General features: G+C 39.6%; 1 protein-coding gene across 6 annotated transcripts in view; it reads right to left on the bottom strand.

The window, feature by feature from the left end:
• FBXL4 (F-box and leucine-rich repeat protein 4) overlaps window positions 1-20,154 on the bottom strand; it is a 51,095-nt gene extending 30,941 nt beyond the window's left edge. Inside the window, exons 1-4 of one of the 6 annotated variants that reach the window (XM_014964739.1) lie at window positions 18,657-20,154; window positions 14,695-14,866; window positions 13,301-13,890; window positions 5,179-5,524 (exon numbers count right to left, since the gene is read on the bottom strand). In XM_014964739.1, the coding sequence (XP_014820225.1) occupies window positions 5,179-5,524; window positions 13,301-13,809 (855 nt within the window). In that variant the 5' untranslated portion in view covers window positions 13,810-13,890; window positions 14,695-14,866; window positions 18,657-20,154. Of the gene's footprint in view, window positions 1-5,178; window positions 5,525-13,300; window positions 13,891-14,694; window positions 15,354-15,376; window positions 16,304-18,656 lie in introns of those variants that run through there. The other 5 variants (XM_014964738.1, XM_014964741.1, XM_014964740.1 and 2 more) reach the window with 5 other exon arrangements.
• Window positions 20,155-20,728: the final 574 nt, after the last annotated feature.

Raw genomic sequence — 20,728 nt, 5'->3', positions numbered from 1 at the left:
GTTTTTCACGTATGTGTATCCTCGCATAAAGTACAATTTGACAAATAATGAGTATGGGACCTGATGCACTGTATTGCACTATGCTGTGTTCATGGGGATCCCAGGAATCGAGTATGAAAACAAATTTTGTAACAGTTTCCTACAAACAGCTGCTTTTACTCTCCATTTATGAAAAAAACATGGCAAGCATTGCTGTTTCAGAGCTTCTTATAAATCAATCAGTAAAAAAAAGTTTACTGGAAAAACAACATAAATGAATATGAAGAGGAAAACAAAATATCATTTTTACAACACTGATTGCCTTTTTAGGCCATAAGGGACCAAAAGTACAAAAGTACTTTATCTCCCATTTCCAGGGCAAACGTGGTACATGCCAGCTTTAGAGATGTGATGAGATCAACACCCACTCCAAAAACTGGAGTTTTCCAAATCATAATTCTCCACCACAAACAGTAGTATACCTTTCATTGTGTGCTGTTTGCACCCAAAAAAGATCCTGATTCATACCTGATCCATGTGTGTTTTATCATGATCACAGTCCTCGACTGCAGAGTCTTAAATATATGCCTATATATTGAATTATCAATTTAAAAATATAACATATTAAAAACCCAGACATCTCACCCTGCAAAGATTGTTTATAAGCTCAGACAGAATCTCCATCGCACTCTTCAATAGATGGGATAAAAACTTACCAATGGCGTAGCTCCTAATAGTACTCACCTACCCAAAGGTTTCTCCAGCCTTTTAAAGTTTTTTTGGTGAGTAACAGCAAGCAATAATCGTCTGTACCCAATAAAATATTTTATGTGGTTACAGCACAATAATGCAGAACTTAACGTAATCAGAAAATAATGCTTGAATACTGGTCAAACCTAGAGCATCTGCACCTTCTACAAATTTCTTCTTTCGGTTCTTCAGCCTGAGTCCCTCCAATATGAAAATCCATTCGCCTCCACAAACCGCTCATCCAGAAACACACAAATTAATAACTTTAAATTCTTTCATTCTGCAGCTTGAGCTGCCACAGCTTAGACTCAATTAGAACTGATACTAAGGCGTGCTCGGATGAAGGACAAAGGATATGTGCACAAAAAGGCAAAGAGGGAAGGCTGGAAGAAGATGATGTTCTAGGGCTTTTGACGTTTCTCAACATAGTTTAAGAAAATACAGTCCCTAGTTTCACAATCCTATACCTCACACGAGCAAATGCCTACACATTTAATAGTGCAGGTGAACACCTGAAAAGCGGATCACAACTGTTCACAAAACATAACCATTTAAGTCTCTCTTTTCTTCATCCTATTCACATAACACACTTTGGTGGAGTGGGCTTTATATCACCAGGCTATAGGCTGTGACGCTCTCAGCATTAAAAGGCTCAAATGTTTTAGGTTTAAAGGTTCTGTTCCTGATCCAAAGAACAGAAAAGGATCTGAAGACAGGCTGAGAGAGTTGGGGTTGTTCAGCTTGAAGAAAAGAAGGCTCTGTGGAGACCTCATAGCAGCCTTCCAGTACCTAAAGGGGCTTACAGGAACAATAGGGAGGGACTCTTTATCAGGGAGTGTAGCAACAGGACAAGGGGTGATGCCTTCAAAGGGTAGATTTAGATATTAGGAAGAAATTACTTACTGTCAGGATGGCAAGACACTGGACAGGTTGCCCAGAGAAGCTGTGGATGCACCATCCCTGAAGTGTTCAAGGCCAGGCTGGATGAGACTTTGAGCAACCTGGTCTAGTGGGAGGTGTCCCTGCCCATGGCAGAAGGGTTGGGTTGGAGCTAGATAATCTTTAAGGTCCCTTCCAACCTAAACCATTCTGTGAATCTATGATTTGTTATGGAAAGATTTAAGAAGTTTACTGTTGAGGAATAAAAGTGTATGGCACTTGAAAATGCTCCTCCTTATGGCTCTGACTTGTCTAAGTATCATTTAAGGTATGCAGATCTTACATCCAAGACCCATTTTCCTGGAACATAGGTGCCAAATCCACATTTAACGGTGGAATTCACTTCCCCAGTAGACACGAACAGCTCATAAATCTTGTAGGCAGCTTTAGGAAAAATTGGCTTCAAGCAATGAAAAAGATGTCATTTATATCTTTTTATATAAAAATTTATATTAAAAAAAAAATCTTTTTGACTGCAGTGTGCAGGATTTCTCCTGACTTTTCTCTGGAGAACAAGAGTTAGGTTCTTGGTACGTGGCACATCTCGGTGAATCTCAAACAGCACAACAGGCATGCTGTGGCAGGTATTCCTCACCTTTCTTAAAGGCTTTTAACTTGTTCAGGCCCTCAGGTCTCAAGCATTCCTGTAAAGCCAACTAAGACTAAGGCCTTACTCCTTCCACTTTACAAGCAGCACAAGTTAGTCAGAGGTAACTGGGAAGAAAGATGAGGACATGAAGTGTCTCCTAGAAAATCCTTCTTCAATTTTAAGGTAATTCTGGAGAACAGATGATACTACAAGTACTTCACAGCTAAGGGCTGGTTAACACCATCCATGAGCAGGGAAGGAAAATTCTCTCACCTCGTTCATCCAAGATTTCACACTTTTTTTCTAAGGAAGTTCATGCCCCAGGACTTGAGCATTCTTCTCTTTTGTTGGCAGGAGCAATCTAGACTCTTACAATGTTTTTAGAGCTCACACTGGAGCAAGCCATCCCTAATGTCATTTCGAGGAACAACACAGTCTATGAAAGGATAGTCTATGGATGTTTCAGAAAGGCAATGAAGGCAAAACAAAGGCTGGAGGAACTGCTGCCTACTTTAAGATTAGCACAGAAGACCACTCAGCCTGTGTATTTTGTGAATTATGGAGGGTAGTATGAAAAAGCCTGAAACACCTCAAATAAAGAACAGGCACATGTACAAAGACTTAGGACAGTTACACGTTCACAATCAACAAGAACGTATAAAAGATACAATTTTTCATGTAACGTATCAATCAAAAGCAGAGGGGGTCAGCAGGTGCCTTACTTCTTCATTACAAGGTTCGAACACTACCCAGGAAAATCTGACACTTGTCAGTCTTGAAGACAGCACGCAAAGTACTGCTCCTGTATCTGATAAAAAATTGTCATACTACAAAGTACAACACTTCTGTTGTTCTGATACCCAAACCTTCCAGCTGGACCAAGAAAGTAAGAGACTGGGATTTCTGCTGTCTCAAAACCAGTCCAGAAATAGTCTTTTGTAGTTTCCTGATAAACATTCCACCCCTATTTTCAGTTTCCTTAAATCAAAGCAGAAGAAAAAAGAGCGTGCTTGGTATTGATAGACCACATAAATGCATTCATGAAACCAAACATGTTTAAAAATGGATTAAAAAAAGCTGGTACACAAACAGGAAAGCAGAAAAGCACAATAAAGTACATGGAGGCAGAAGTTCGTAGGAATAACAGGACTACACAAATACTTCCCTAAATTATAATCTTAACGAGTATAATCACATGGAACAGAAAAGAGATTAATCAACCTTTCTGGTAGCCTACTAGACTACAAATCAATTTATCCAGCCTTTTCAAAGAAGACTTCCTAGACTTAAATAATTTTCTCTAGAATTAATTTATTTGAATGACTCAATCAACACATTTTCAAATTTTCAGACACAGTTACACGTTTTAAGATATTCTGGAATCAACTGCACCTTTGCATAAGCGAAGTACTCTCTTTACTTCAGTTGCTGATATACAAGCACCACCAGTAAAATATATATCGAATACTACATGGACTATGGGGAAAAAAAAAAAGCAACACTAGAGCTATCTCAGTATCCTCATTTATTATTCCACTGCAGCAACAACAAAACAAACAAACAAACAAAATCAAAAAAACCTCACCACCAATCCAAACCAGGAACTGAAGAAGACTTCAAGAAGAAGAAGAAGATGATAAATATACAGAAGAAAGATGGGGAGAGTTGCTAAATTCTCCTCCTCTCTCTTTCCTTTTAACAAGCACAGAAACTTCTGCAGGTAGCTTGGGCACACAGTCACCTTGGCCTTCATATGCTGAACTGGGGTACTTAGAGCCAAAAGATGTAACAAAATCAAAATACTATTTGATGAGATCACCTATTTCTGAAAGTGACAGCAGCTCTCAGCATCCTTCCTTCGCTTTCAAAAGCGAGTCTGAGTGGAGCCACAAGCGCTCTGAGCATCTGATGTGTCACCACAGTACAAGCACTTGGTCCTTCGGCCAGACTGCAGGACACTGAAGAGCAGGAACAATCATGTCTCTGCCCAAGTCCAGAGGTCTGACCAGCAAGTAAAGGCTCCTTTCCACTACGTGCAAACCCTCTTTATTTCAGGAGAGGTGAAGACAATTATTTTGTTTGACAATTCTGACTCTAAGCGGAACAGCCTCCACAGACAGCTACACCCCGCTGAGAATTTCCTGGCCTGCATGCAATATTCAGCAATCATACTTCACAATCTTATTATAATGGAAATTGCAGGAGAGAAAATATTTATCTATGCTGACACTGAGCACACTCGCAACTGCCCCGCTGCCAGGGGATCTGAAAGTAGTATTTTCTTCACAACTGTTTTCTGTAGTAATGATAGAATAAAAAAAACACAGCAAACATCAAAACAAGACAGTGTACACAAGTCCAGCTTTTTACCTGCACCATGATCCAAAACTTTGCTGGATGAAAGAAGCTCACTTCATAATAATATAAAAATATTATGGTAGTTTCAAGAACAAAGTTCAGGGTTTTTGTAAGAGACATAACAAGGAAAGAAACCTGTAGCGTATGACAAACTATTTTCACTTCTAGATCTTGATTTGATCTTTTTCCTATTGCTTTTATATATCTTCTTCATCAAGCACGAGGACTAAAATTACTGGAAAACCACCACAAGCTTTTAAGTTCAAGAGTTAGAAATTCAAGGCTAGAATAACTGCTGTGAAAACTGTGAGTGGGTAGGTTCTTCAGATATAGAAGTGCAATAACTGCAAATACCACCGAAGGGCCTTTTTAATATCCATCCATAGAATTAGACAGACTCACATAAGTCAGGTATAACTATACCATAACCGCAGGAGATTCACAAAAGAATGTTATTTTTTTCCAGTTAGAGTTCCTCGCAATCTTGACCAATATCCTATAAAGCACCTTTGCACCCTTAATGATTAAGACAAAGACACTAGGTATAAATACGCTTTTCTTACCTCATAAGGCAGTTTATCAAAATATCCATTAGTCGGCCATTCCCTGAGGGTAACAATGCTGAACTGCTTATTAAGGGTGTCCATTCCACAGCCATACTTTTCTTCATCCTCATCTTCATCAATATCGTTCATATCAATCATGGAAGTCTTCAGTGACAGCACAGGCCTCTCTTTCACACCGTGTAGTACCACTGCATCCAACTCCGTGTAATAGTCCAGAAGAGAGCTGTTCACTTCCAGTCGGATTAAGTTTGTGGGGAAGTTTATCTGTTTGATACAAGGTGTGAATTGCCGAGCCTGAGGACCATTCACCTTTGTAGGTGCCTCGGACCAAAGGATTTCCCACCTGTGAAAGAAAAATTGCACACACAGACAGGGATTAAAATCAAAGTTACTAAAGCAATTCCTGAACACAGTAAGAGCGATTCTCTGTCAGAAGTATTTAACAAGTGAGAAATGTGGTTGAAAAGACAAGGAAAATCGTTACTTTTCCCTAGATTTGGTAGATATCCTAAGGAGGAATTTAACAGAGCACTCTGATTTATGACTTCAGCATATTTTCTCTGCATTGCTAACTAACAAAACAAGCTACATACTCGTAGTCACACACTTTGTTAGAGTACTGTCATTCACACGCAAGTTTTTCTAACATCTCACAATTAAGGCAATTGCAACAAATAGATTACAGACCTCTCCATAACAACAGCATGTTAGCGTAAGTATGCAGGGAACAGTCTTGACAGGTAACTCAAATATACAGAGAGCTGACCCCTCCTATTTTCCATACATTTTCCACAAAAAAGATAAAAAAGAAAAAATCCTGCAAGCTCAGACTGTTTAACAGCAAACCTCTTCAAATTGGTGCATTGCAAATTATTTAAAAAAAAAAGAAAAAAATCTAAATTTTATTTTGTTTACCTGTCTGGGCAAGCAAGCTACTCCTTTTAAAAAGGTAATTCACTGACAAATCACCAAAGAAAATAGAATCTTCAAGTCATTTTTGAAAGAGTCTTTTTGCAAAAAAAAATTAGAATTTCCAAACTGCTAAACTGAAGTGTTTTTCTCCTCTTTGGTCCAGTGACAGGAGGTTCAGGCCATGCACAGAACTTTATACAGAGATCCTTAACTTTCACACACAGACCTCAAATCTCCTCCAGTAAATGACAGCGAAACCTGCTGCCAATTCAGTAACCCAGAGAACTTAATCAAACATGCTTTATTTTCCAGAACCAAATGCTTAAACTTTGTCCATCATGCCAAAAAGTAAAATATATGCAAGGACTTCCATTAAAACATAACACACAGTATAAATAAGGCTTAGAAGCTTGATATTTGCTACTGTTTCAAGGATAGGAAAATTAATCGGTATCAGCTGAAACTTCCATTTCACAAGGGACATTTTCAGGTATGAACAGATAAATTTTCCTATCCTACATCATGCTGCTCTCCACAAATACCTTACAGTAGAATAGGAGGCCTGCAGAAGTCTTCTGTCAAAGGAAAAAAAAAAAGTCATGAACTGAAAACAAATATGCCAGACTGGTGAATATATGGCACATCAGAAAGTGCCAATGTAGGAGAGTGGACAACTCCAAGGTCTACAGTTTTTTTATAAGAGAGACTTACAACTAAGAGAAGAATTCATTCATTTAGGAAATGAATGTCAACTCATGGCAAAAAGTAACAGATGTAGTCCCACTGTCACACACTCTCGCACAGGTCGATTCCCTGAGCAAATAACGTTGGCAACGCACATGACCTTTCTTGAGCACATCCAGATCACCATCTGACATTTTGCTTAGACACTTTCATGTACCCACTCAAGCTATCCCTAAGGAAACTCAAGCCTATTTTTTCACTAATTTAGCACACACTGGACCATCAACTTTTAACAGAATGTGTCTCAGTTATTGACTTCTCCTTTGGTGCCCTGGAGAGAAGATTATCTAGCTGTAGCAGAGCTCTGGAAAAAAAATAATTCAACTGGAGGTCTACGTTCATCAAACTGCAGAGTAATAACCTCCTTCAGCAAGCAGTGTCTCTAGTTCCCAGGTTTTTGTAATAAACTAGAGAAGAGTAAAGGGAAGACATGGAGCACAGCTTTTTACAGTCTTGTGAAACTCCACATGGCATTCCAAGTGCTGATGAACAACAGGACTGGTGACTATTTTTCACTGTCCTTGTCATACTGTTTTCTTTTCATCAACAGTCCGCCAATCTAACTTTAAAGGAGTTCATTGTTGGTTTAACTAGAAAACCTCAAGTCTACCAGGTTGATCTTTGTTCTTTCCCTTGGTGGCACTGCACACAAGAACAGGCCACAGCAATTGCTCCGAGTCAGAGTTGGCACATTCCTCCCGAGTGTAGGCACACCCTTAATACATCCATCACTTCAAGTGGAAGTGGTCATTTCATCCAGGAGAAGCACTTTGACACCGGAATGGGCTACATGTAATCTGAATGGGGAGAAGACTCCACAGTTGGATCAAAAAAAATCTAAATTTCCAAGAGGCTTCAGTAAGCTTTCTTCTGTTCTGGAGAATGTTTTTTTTGTTATAGCCATCCATTTCAAAATCCTTCAGAAGAAAGCCATTTTGACAGACAGTGCTGATTTGAGGGTGCGTACCAAAATCTGCTTCCTTAATAAAGTCGCCTGCATTTGTTTTTGTTCCAGGTTTAAGACACTTGATAACTATTTAACCCAAAATAAAGAGAAACTGAATCGCAACAAACACTTGTAAAAAAAGTCAGAGGAATGTTCCTTCCCTCTCACCTCTTCAAGTTAATTAGGTAGCTCTCAAAAAAATCAAGCTGGATCAAATGACTGAAGGTAGGACACCATTTGTCCTCAAGTCTGGCAGATACACAGCAATATTCCATCAAAGATGTTGCAGTGAGACTGCTTTGATAAGGTTTCACCAACAAGCTGACAGAAAGCCTCAGCCTTTATGTTGCTGTGCAAAGCCGGAATGAGAGGCAGTAACATATTCATTATTTTCTCCAGTGATTAAAGAAAATGAGGACTTAGCTTTAAGTTTTTCCATTCAGCTTGAATGGACTCCAGTTTTTCCATTAGATTTTTCTCTACCTCATGAAGATAGCCAGGAACTCATTCTACTCAAATTTCTGATACTAAAGACTTCATACACTTATATGTTAAAAAAAAAATAATAAAAATAATTCCATTCTCCTTCCCTGTGAAGGAAAATACAGTCTAGTGATTTTTAGGCTGAGAAACACACTTGCAAGGTTTGTGTCAAATGAGAGCATCTATTTAATGCTTGTTTAATTTTTTGTTCACCTAATGCTGTTGGAAACCTTTTTAATGGCTCAGACCTGGTTACTTCTGAAGAAAATATATAATAAGAAAAATTCTTTGGAAAAGTGGTTCCTAGGAAAAGTAATCAGATTTCTCTCCAGTGAGACAAGATTAAACTTTGCCTGCAATCTACCGAGATTTCTTGCATTTTAAAATTGAGATTGGTGTAGAAAGTGAATAAAGCACTACGTGCTCTTCAAGCACAAAAAAATTAATGCCCTGGTCCAAGAAGCTTATAGTTGTGTTTAAAGTCAAAAAGAAGAGAAAGTTTCAGTTAGACCAACATGGAGAACATAAGGAAACTCAGAAAATAGTATGACCACACCTTTGCCAAAATGACAACTTTTGCAACAATTATAATCATGATATGTGATTTTAATACACCCCATTGCTCTTATCCAAGCAATTGCTCTGTAAATAATCTGTAGGTTACTTACAGGGAAACACCTCCTGTCTGCTAATGTGCCAGGGATGCTTCAACACCCCAGGTTGAACATAACCTGGAAAGCACACCCCTGCCCACAGAAGGCAGGGAACAGCGATCACGAGAACAATTTTAGAACCATTCAGATCAAGGTGATAAGCAGAGTTCACAGCAGCCTAATTACTATGGGGGAATATGCCACAGATTTTCATTTCTACTTTGAGAGTTCAATTCTGAAATACCAGAGAGAGCAGACAGGACTCCAAGAATGCTCAAGGCATTTAAAACAGCAAGAGATATTTCAAATAACTGACCTGTCCACATGGGCTTTTTAAGGGTTTCTCAAAAATGACTGTGTCCCATTGAACCCAGAATTCATCCCTCTATGACAGTCATCTGGACAAGAAAAAGCTGTTTCCCTGAAGATGTCAAAACAAGTTATAAGTAAGGATGCAAACGGCTAGAACTTAAGTTGTGTGTTACACGTAGGTGAGATACAGCCCTGAAGGTCCCTTATCACACTCTAATGTGTTGATGGTATCAGTAGTGTTTTGGGTGCCCTCATCTGAGATTCACAGGGAAGAAAAGGTAGAAGGAAAGAACCATCTGAATGCCACTCTCTACAAGCAAGAGGCTCTCGATATTTTGCATTCGGTACACTGCCTTTCTGGCTTCACTCCCCGTATCAGAAGGGGGGACTTTCTTTTCATCAAACATTTGGATCCCAATCCTGGCTGCCAGCAAACAAATCTGCAACATTCCCACTTGGATCAGACTTCCAGAGAGAGCACCTAATGCCTAAATAAAATGAACTCACTAATGGAAGGAGAGGAAGCCTTTTACTTTGTCCATCTTCCTTAGCCAACTCCTCTGGTTGCAGCAGATTCTGCCTCTACAGGCTTCAAGACCTTCAGAAAGAGTTAGGAACATCACAAGCAGCAACCACTGCTAAGCTAGGGAATACCAAGCCAAGCTGTTCACCTACAAATTTTGCTCAAAAGAGCATCTAGCAAAATTCTAAATGACATGATAGAAATTATATTAAATAGAAATAAATGGCTGGAACAGAAACGGCAGAATGCTGCCTCTAGTACTTCTGGAACTGCTCCCAACTAGTCAAATGATCATGGCATCTCACCTGTGAGAAACAACCTAATCAGTGTTGTACTTTATCTGTGGAAAACAAGAAAAAAAAAGAATCACAAAACAATCTCCAGTCTACTAAAGAAGTAATCATGGCAGAGCAGTAAGGACATACACTGTGAACATCACCCCAAGCACTGCCACACATCCCAGACTAGTTAGGAATCTCCGGGTTTGAGCTTTTATAAAAGCATATGAATATGTGGTGTCACTGTAACGTACACGAGATAAGAGAAACTGTCAAATTAAGTTAAAAAAAGACCACGACAGAAGAAGAACACGGACCAATTTTTTCTTTTATATTCCAAATTTAAGAAGCAAAGTTATTTTTGTAAAAGAAGAAAGTTGAAAAACTTCTGAAAAGATTATCTCTGACTTGAAAGCTCCCATTTGAAAACATACAAACTCTTCCTCTCTGACAGCTGCTATTAGGAGTATCAGAATGTTTCAGAAGGGCTGACACCAAAGCAGCCATTAGGGGATCACCAAGGATAAGCCTTCTGGGTAAATGAGGAGGAAAAAAAAAGAGCACAGGAAAGAAAACATATTCCTCATCTCAGAAGCTAGCTATATCTTGTCCATCAATCTAACACACCATGAGGAACAAATAAAATTCTCTTGGTTGGGTTCAGCTCATGCCACTGTCAGGTGCAGTGTCCCCATCACGCCTGTGTGGAGCTCTGCCTCTTCCATCAGCCAAAGAGGGACTCAGTGCTGTCACCAAACCCTAAGTACACAGAATGTGCACCACAATGCAAATCTCAAGGCAACACCAGTATTATCATCATAGCACAACACAAAAAAGGGAGGGATTTCTCTGCCACATAAAATCTGAGACTATATACTACAATATTCCCTTAACTTCAGATTATTTATTTGTGCTTGGATTTTCTGCACTCAGATAATTCATGTAAGAAATTTGTACATGGACGCTAACGTAGTTTAAGAAACTACCAAATGTGTCTCACCAGTCAAGGTGTGAGTGGCAATGCCAAAAAGCTCAAAAGGTCTCCATGTGCAAAGCCGGCAGTTTCTCTGACGTTTATGATTTTTAAACATTGTTTTATGCAGAGGAGAGTGATGTCTTCTGTGTTTAAAGCAGCAAAAGACATGACAGGACAGAGAATCCTCAAATGACTGGAAGCTAGTTAAAATAATGAAAAATAAATTGGCATAAATAATTGGCATAACAATATTTTTATGCCAATAAAATCAATTGGCATAAATAATGAAAAAATTTCAAATTAACTATTGTGCTTTAAGCATTAGAATGACATAGGAACCGTTACATTCCATTCTGGAAAAATAAATGCTTATTCCCATTCCAAGAAGAGCTGATCCTACCTCTAAAAAGATCATGAATAGAGCTAATCTGAGACAGTGTCATACAAAGCTGTAACTGGTAGCAGTATTCAATACACCAGCACCACGAGAACATGGCTAAAGGCTTTATTCTGACCACCTGTGTAAGTTGTTCTTCCACATGAGTGAAGCATAAAGTGAGCAACAGAACAACATTTAAAATTGATTGTCAAAATAGTCAGAAGAGGAAAACAAGGTTCTAAGTGCCCTCTGAGTAACCAGAACACAGTCTTTTTTAACAGAAGAAAATAGTATGGCAGTTCTTCAAGTCCAAAATATCAGTGAAACACAGAATCATCTGAGATTATCGGCAGCATTCCACTTTCAAAAAAGTAATTCTTAGCTGACATCTCAACAAGTTGTTGTAAGTGAAAATAAGGGACCAAGAACTGAGGCAGAAGAGAGACCACATTCTTGCAACTCTTCATTTCCCCTCATAAAGGTGAGCCAACAGACAAAGAAAAAAATACTGCTTATCTCACGTGGAGAAAGGCTTCCTTCGTCTTCCCTTCAAGACACTGTGCATAAGATGTATTTGTCTCTTTCAGAAGAAAGGAGACAGACCAAATGCACAGCTCTGAACAGACAAGTCCTGCTAAGGAAAGGTGAGCCAAAAGAAAAAAAAAAAAAAAAAAAAAAAGTCCTTCTCAACTTTCTTCTTCTAACCAAAAACATTGTTAACTTAGGTAGGCAGAACAGAAGATACTCCTGCCTACAAATTAAAAATTAGGGTTCCACCAAAACTTCATCTTTTTTTTAATGAAGAAGGTAAAGTCTGAGCTCTCACTCTGACCACACCCTAAGAGGAGTCATAAAGCACATCCGAAAAAATTTTTTATTAATTATTTTCATTTCCATCTTCTTTTAGCTCTTTGAACAATTTTCTCTTTTTAGTGCACCTTACTAAGTAGCTCCATCAGTTAACGTTTCTTGAGCTTTCCTTCAATGCTTCTTGGTCTTTACATGAAACTAACAAAAGTGTTTTGTTTTATGAACCAAAACCTAAACAGACATTTTGATAACACAGTATTAGCTTATTACTCAAAATTATATGCTTGTATTGCCCTACAGCACGCTATCTTACTACCACTCTAATGCAATATTAGCAACACTTAACAGAAGTAATCTCTACATAAATCTGTGCTACACCATAAAATAAAGAAGCAAAACCTACATCATAAAATAAAAAAGAGTAACAGAGTAACTGGCCAAAAGTAATTTTACATTAGGTTCAAAGTTCAAAAATCTTAAAAGCTGCCTTCACCATGTACCATCCTATAAATAAGTTCTGTATTACAGTGCCAAACTCACTCCTGAGTTAGGCGGCCTATTATTATTACTTTGACCTATCACTGTTCCTTGAATTCGGATGTTTACTTTATTCATTTCCACAAGAATAGTTACAGTGCCTGATTGTACTATACATACAGCCTAAAGCATGCAGAGAGAAGGAAGAGTTTATGGCTACTTGAAGCAGGATGATACAGCAACTGTGAATCCACAGCCTCTTCTACATGATTTGCCTTCCTGTTGCAGAAGAAGAACTCGGAAAAACTGCCATTTCACAAGTGATTTTTGTACACTTCATAATAATTATTGCTCATAAAAATTCAAACACAAAAACTATCATTACACAAATCAAATCTGATATTAGGATCTGCATTAATTCCTACCAAAAAAAAAATCCACGTCTCTGAAGTTGCTATAAAAACATGTCACCACAGCTTTAAATACATGCAGAAATAAATAAAACGTTAGCAGGTCAGATACAAAATACAGAGATAGCAAGAAGTAAAGTTTGTTAAACAGCATTATTTGTAGTATTCAACATCTTACAGGAAAGCATAAAGGAGGGAAAAAAAAAAAAAAGTTACCTTACTTCAGCTGGTGGATTTTGTGAGTAAGGATTTGCAGAGCACGCCAAAATCCTAACTACAGCTCCAGGATGATAGGTTTCCAGAATGTGCACTGCGGTGGGATAAACCGGTTCCTCAAAAGCGAGCTCCACGTAGTCCTGGCTACAGAAGGTGGGTGGTGTCCTCTTGAACGGCAGCCGAGCGCTGGGACAATGATCCCACCAGGTCCCGTACGTCCGAAAGACGGCAGTCTGAGTGAAGTCACCCGAACTAGGGTACACGTTTGGAATACCTGCCAAATTCCACATGGTGTACGACATGCTGTTCTCGCTCCCGTAGTGAGAGCTGAAATCCAACACTTCTTTGGCGTACTGAACTATTTCCACGTTGATAGGTAAGGCTCGGGTGTTCGATTCAATAGCCCTCCGGCTGTTCATTTCTCCTCTCGTCGCTGTCCTAGCTCGGCGCCGAAGGCACATATAGTAAAACATGCTCAGAACTGTTAACATGGGAAACACTGGTGACATCTAGATACGACTTAGGAAGATGCAAAAGGTCAGGAGTCCTTTATAAAGCGCATTAACTGCTTGTGGTGTTTTGGAAAAGAGCTGATAAAACAGAATGAATAAACATAGTGAGCGGATAAAACATCCTTAGAAAGCAAACTGTACAACACTTTCAAATATCATCTTAAACAAAATGCTGCTACTAAAACATTAATAAACTATTACATTTTATTTTAAGACACATTAATAAACTATTTCATTTTATTTAGTTGGAAGCTACTAAGTGTAATTTCCCATTTACTGCGTTTAAAAAAGAGAAGACCATGAAGAAACATTAGCCAAAACTAACCCTCAAGCAACAAAAAGACTAATGCTTAAATTAAATATTTTCAGGGATTTACGAAGAGAAAAAAATCTTGCACTGACTTATGGAAATAAAATCAAGTACGAAATGAAATTTGGCCCTTGCAGTAAACAACTGTGGATGAGTATCTGAAGGTACAGCTAAAATAACCTGTAGTATAGTTTAGAAATACTTAACACTAAAACTGTGTGTAAACCAAGTATTCAGGTATCTAGTCAGGCTGCAGCAGAGCAGTTCAATAAAACCTAAATAACTTCACTGCTTGCATTTTGCAATAGGACTGCTCCCAGGACCCGAATTAGTCCACTTCACGCTAGTTCAAGTATATCTAGACTATGTTATAATCTGAAAAGTAAGTACACCCTCGTATAAAAAGTTGGACAGCTACTCCAAACTGCTTCCTCTAATTTTTTCTTGTAACTTGTGAATGGTTTTCAAAGCGTAAAGAGTTTTGGGCAGTTAATCTAAACCAAAAACTGCACGCACTGCTTCCTGTATCAGAGTGCTAGCTTGAAACAGTCTCACAAAAATATTGTCTTTACCCTTTAAAGTTGTCCATGACAGCATTTACCAATGACAGAAGGGTCACCAGCCTCCTGAAGGATGCTCATAATTCATTAACGACATCATCTTCCTTTAAGCCAAGCAACAAAGTAAGCCTTCTGAAGAGTCCTGGCATCGGAAGCAGAAGTCCCCACAGAAAGCATTTTACTTCTGACAAGAGAAAATATTTTCATTTATGTAACAATTCAGTTAGACGCAAAACGTACTAGATATGCATGCAAGACCACCTGAAAAAAATCAACACAAAACATGCTAATAATTACAGTTATGAATGTGGTTTACACTGCCTCCATCATCCACAAGTAAAACAAACAAACAAGCAGATCTAACTATTAGAAAAAGCCAAATTAAAGGTAAGCCTCTTTACTGAAGTTTTCTGTTTACAACTGTGAAGAAATATTTATAGGTGAATGTTGTCTTTGGGACACAGAAGGGCTGTATCATATTGCCTACTAATAAAGATCTTCTTACATATGCTTGTCCCATATTTAGCAGCCGCTCCATACCTGCGTGGTGTAAACCCTTAGATTTACCAACACACAAGGAAACGTGGAACATATTCTCTGATTTCTGCTAGCGGTACACAACACACTTGGGCAGTAACACAGCACTGCACAACTCCCATCCTCCAGCACCAGAGACCATTTCTCACAAACTGACCTTTGGATTAGCCTGTTCACGGCATTTACAAGGAAAAAATAAGGAGCGATACCCATAACCTGTGAGAGGCCAAAACAGGGATGACTAAGCACGTCTCAAAATAGATTAAATGTTTCTTCAACAGCCTGCACTAGAGGTGCCGGTTAGTTTATCATCGTTACCACATACTGTGGTAATCACTGAACCAACAGAAATTACTCTTCTATTGCAGAAGACACATCAAACAACAACTAACATCATGCTTCACATTGCCCGGGAGGCAAACCATATATTTAACTTTTGCAACGGCTACAAGTAAGATCATGTTTTATACGAGTTTTTGGCAGCATAAGCTTAAAGTGGTGGAAATAATTAAACAAATGGAGACAAATCAAGGTGACTTTTGTATCCACTGTGCATGTTTCTTGGGTAAACTGCTCGTTTCCCATACTTACAAAATGCACATAGATGTACCAACAGCTCTCTCTGGCTTGAATGTTGCCAGCAAGAAGGCGCTTGCGGTAACAGATAAGGACAGGCTGCACTATTTGACCCTCTTACTCGTGACAGCGCAAAAGTTTACTAACGAAGTGTTCACTTCTCACTTTCTTGCCTCTTCTATTATTAGGTTTTTGTTTAGTTCCTGTCCTTCACTCAGTTTCACATGTTGACATCGCTGTCAACAACATGAATTACTCCTGACATTCGGTGCAGAAGGGAATGCATAAGACGATAGGCTGGATCCACTTCAAGCTCTCCTGGAATGCCAAAACCCAATAATGTCACATTTCCCCCAAACATCCTGCTGAACGACGTTTTAGAAAAGGCACTGGGGAAAAAAGCAGCACAACCTTCCATCAGTCCTTCTTAAAAAAAACACCTGAAAAACTAACTCCAAACTGAAAATTTTTATTTTATCTTTTCAGCATGGAACTGCCGTAAGTGAGGATTACAAATACATTCTCCTTCTGGATTTTTCCCTTAAAAATAATTAAATAAATAAATAAATTCACAAAATGCGCAGACATTAAACTTCAATAAGCTCACTGCTGTCAAACCCTGGAATCATGTGCTGACCAGCATATACACTAGCTTATAACTCAAAAAATTTCACTGATTAACATGGTTTGAAGGCTGCCCCGTGGAAATTATGGCTTTACAGAGCTCTATTTTAAAAAATTGTTCAGTTGGATTACTGAAAGATCAGGTGCTCTCTCTCAGCTTGTCAAAGGGCAGCCCAACCACCGGCTGGTTCAGAGCCCTACACTGAGTGGCTGCCTACTTTAAGTGAGGTCTAACAGAGCAGATAACCTGAAAACGTACTGCAGGTTTTTCATGAGCAGAAACATTAATTTGGGTCATTCCCCCTCTCCCAACACAGTGATTTTCATGTGACCTGTAAATATTTGATATCCTTGAGACTGATGCTGCTTTGCCAATTTTGGCTGACAGCAGCCAACAAGCTCAAAAGTTATTAAGTAGGAAGAAACAAGGCAGAACACACAGTTTTCAGAAAAAAGCAATACAGGTGGAAGAAAATTACTTCTAAAGACTTAAAAGCAATATCGGATTTAGTAGTTTATAACAAGTAAGAGGAAACAGAAAACTATTCTAGAAGAAGGATAAATAAGCATTAGGACTGCAACAGAAATAGGAAGTCTTGGCATTTTAAAAGCAGCACTAGGAATTGTGTGTAGTTAAAAGACGAATGAAAAATTGCTCAGGAGGTTGAAGGATAATAAGCTAGTGAAAGAATTATATTAAATACAGATCAGTAGGGCCAGATGAAATGGAGAGATTTTTTTCAGGAACTACCACAGGTCAAGCTGATTTCCAATTAAAGGGATTTAACTTTGCAAAAAAAAAAAAAAAAAAAAAAAAAAAAAAAAAAAAACAAAAACACACATTTGCTCTTCCTTCAAGCACCTGTGGCTGTCAAAACCTGTTGCACTCTAGTAGGGGAGCCTTTTAGACATATTCCAGGGCTGGCTCCATGCAGACAAAATGCATTAGAGGCCACTCAAATACCACATCTAAACAATCACACCAACCTGCTTATGCCCACTTCTAATATAAAAAAAAAAAAAAAAAAAAAAAAAAAAAAAAAGACAAAAATGCAGACTCGGGCCTATCCAAAGCATCAAGATAAACAGCTCTGGAGCAGAGCAGTTCATGCGCATGCAAAGCTTATGCGAAAAACTCCCCCTTCCCCCAAACTGCTTGATTATTTTTAAGAGATCCATTTGGGCCTATGCAACTACACTTTCCAGTCTGGCAGCATCTTTAGCCTGTTGTATATTATTCATTTTCTTTTATACAGGCAAAATTATGCCAAACTGAAGCTTAATAAAGGTTTCTTTTAAACATATCTTACTACCTTTCTCCCAAGCAGCAGCCCTCTACTTCTTTTATTTGGTTTCTTCTATAATTTTTTTTCTGTCAAGATACCATTTATGGACCATATTAATGGACTGAATACCAGGACCTTCAGCAGCCACCACAGAGGGCATGATGGTTTGGTTAGATACAGAAAGCAACGTTCTATGAATGTACAGTGATGTTGTGAGGTGCTGTCCTATGCCTACATGCCCAACCTGGACTTCCCAACTGGGGATCCTGTCCCCCAAACTCTCTCGGGGCTGCCTGAGCTCTGCCCTGCACGGACCTATCCCTCTCTGCTTCACAGCCATCTCTCCAGCCAGACACCAACCTCTCCTGCAAGCAAGTGTAGTTTTCAGTCTGGTCAACTCGTTGCCAGTTAATGTGAAGTCAGTGCTGGTGAAGGAGACAGTAAGACTGCAAGAGCCCCAAGTCAGACCAGCTCAAAGGGCCACGGAAACGTCACCTCTGGTTTTACAAGACAGACAGGACTCCAGAGAACCCACATGGACCAGTCCTGGCATAAAACTTTCTCAAGAAAGAGAGATGATGCTACCTTCTTTCAAAATGCATTAGAGCCCATCATGTTATTTACAATCTCTCCTATTCAGATCATTATTTAATTGGCAACTATTTCAATTATATGGGCAAATTCCTTCTTTCTATTATGATTAACCCCTTCTTCTCTTCATGCTATAAATACAGAAAGCCTTCTAAGACTGTAATTCACTATTTCCTTCTTTCAAACACGACAAACCTCGATAAACAAAAATGTCTTATGGTTTAATAGGAACACACACTAATTAAAGCATTCAAAAGCAGTAGATCTCTTCAGTCTATTTTGCCTCTTTTTACAGGGAGCTTATGTACACAAATCTATTTTCCAGCTTCCAAGCAATCATCCTGTTAATGATTACTGTACCTATTCATTCTGGTTGTTTTTGCAAATGCAGCTCCCCCCTATTCACAATTTCATCCCGTGAGAGCAGAAACAGGACATAATTACGTAGTTATTCACCAACGAGACTGCTGAAAAAAAGGTGGGAAATATACAGAAAAATACTGATGGTTTCGAGAGGCTGCAAAGTGAAGGATGTGTGTAAAAACATAACGAGTAAAAGATATCAGACTTAGGGGAAAAAAAAAAAAAGATGGCATATTTCGTCCCTGAGCCATCCCTGGCAATGTGTGTGTTAGTACGAACTCTTGTCTATTTCAAGAGAAGCAACTGTTGTATATACAAGTCATGTACACATCGGGTTTGATTTTTAAAGCCAGAGAGGCACTACTTCCTCTTTACACCAGCTTTGCTCATCTCACATTTGGGAGTACTGTGCAGAGTTTTCCTTCATTCGACTATAAAAGAAACAGCAACATTGACAAATTACAAAGAATGTATAAATGACAAAAACAATGGACTGTATCACCTCTGAGGGAAGATTAATGCAATTTAATATATGCGTTTTAGATAAAAGATAGTAAATGGGAAATCTCTTCATTATCTTTGTACATTAATGCACAGAGGGAATACTAGATCCTTACATTACAGGCTAAAACAAGAGTATTTTTACCACAGGTTAGCATCTCTTACTGTTAATTACCTAGATTATACCAACATCTACATTCAACTTGTTGAAACTAGAAGCTAATATTAATTAAAAATTAATACGCTCTTTCAGCATGCTTTAAACTAAGGCCTCATTTCCTGTGTTTATTCCTATAGCGTGTTCTGGCACTAAAACCATAGCCATTTTACACATTTGCAACCTATACATTTATAGTTTGAAAAATAGCGGAACATTGTGACAGTTCTATCCATTTAAGATCTTGCTTGTGCTGCTGTCATGAGGATCAAAATGTGCAAAATCCAAGAATTTCAGATTACTCCAGTGATTGCCTGTTCCTTCTAGGTCCTGAACTCTGCATAGTTTGGCATCGCAGTGTAATGGAGACAAAAGTTCCTTGGGCATCTATTACACACTCCAGGTGACCACCCGGCCTTCTGGAGGTTGTCTTCACGCATAACAGAAACTGCTTCTCAATATGGGGAAACCATCATCAGGCAGCCCCTTTTTAGAAATGACACATTCTATACAAAGCCTAAAGGCACCAGCATCACACCACTTCATTTTGCACAACTGCCCCTCCAGCTCTGGTGAAACTGTTCCTCCTCATACCAAAAAAAAAGTTTAAATATATATAGAGAGAGAATCATAGAATGGTTTGGGTTGGAAGGGACCTTAAGGATGATCTAGTTCCAACCCCCCTGGCCACGGGCAGGGACACCTCCAACCAGACCAGGTTGCTCAAGGCCCCATCCAGCCTGGCCTTGGACACCTCCAGGGATGGGGCATCCACAGTCTCTGGGCAACCTGTTCCAGTGCAATATATCCCTAATTCAACACTATTATCAATAAGCAATTCGAGTGCACATGCCTGTTCACTTTTCTCCTCACAGTCTTGTGCTACCTTCTCCATACAGTCCCGTTCTGTCTCACATTCACTTGCTGGTCAGTTTCCCGGGCTGAAGCCTCCCACCGCCCCCCCATCAGCCTGCAACAACAACCGGCAACAACTCACTTCAAGCCTGAAGCGAAACACCACAAAGTACATTAAATAAAAAAAAAAGAATAAAAATACACATTGCTATTTCAGCTCCCACCCCGCTTTTGCTGTGCTGTGATGGGGCAACCGGGGGTAACTCCCGGTACCACCACGGGGACCGTGGGGCGGCTCACGCCCACCGAGGCCGGGACGCACCGCCCCAGCTCCCCCCGCCTCCACCGCTCTTCCCCCGGCCCCGCTCCCGCTCCTCCCTACCCCCTCGCACCCCTCGGGCCACCTGTGTCCCCCCGGGAGGCACCGAGCCCGGCGGGACTGCCCCGCTGCCGCCTCCCCTCCCTGCCCGACGCGCCGACAGCCCGCCCCGGCCCCGCCAACCACCATCCCCGGGCCCCCGCCTTCGCCGCGCAGGACCGGCGGCCGCACCGGGCC

Source organism: Calidris pugnax, unplaced genomic scaffold, assembly GCF_001431845.1.
Source record: "Calidris pugnax isolate Ruff unplaced genomic scaffold, ASM143184v1 scaffold219, whole genome shotgun sequence".
Lineage (NCBI taxonomy): Eukaryota > Metazoa > Chordata > Aves > Charadriiformes > Scolopacidae > Calidris > Calidris pugnax.
Note: the sequence above shows the minus strand (reverse complement) of the source record. Positions and strands in the feature narration are given on the sequence as shown.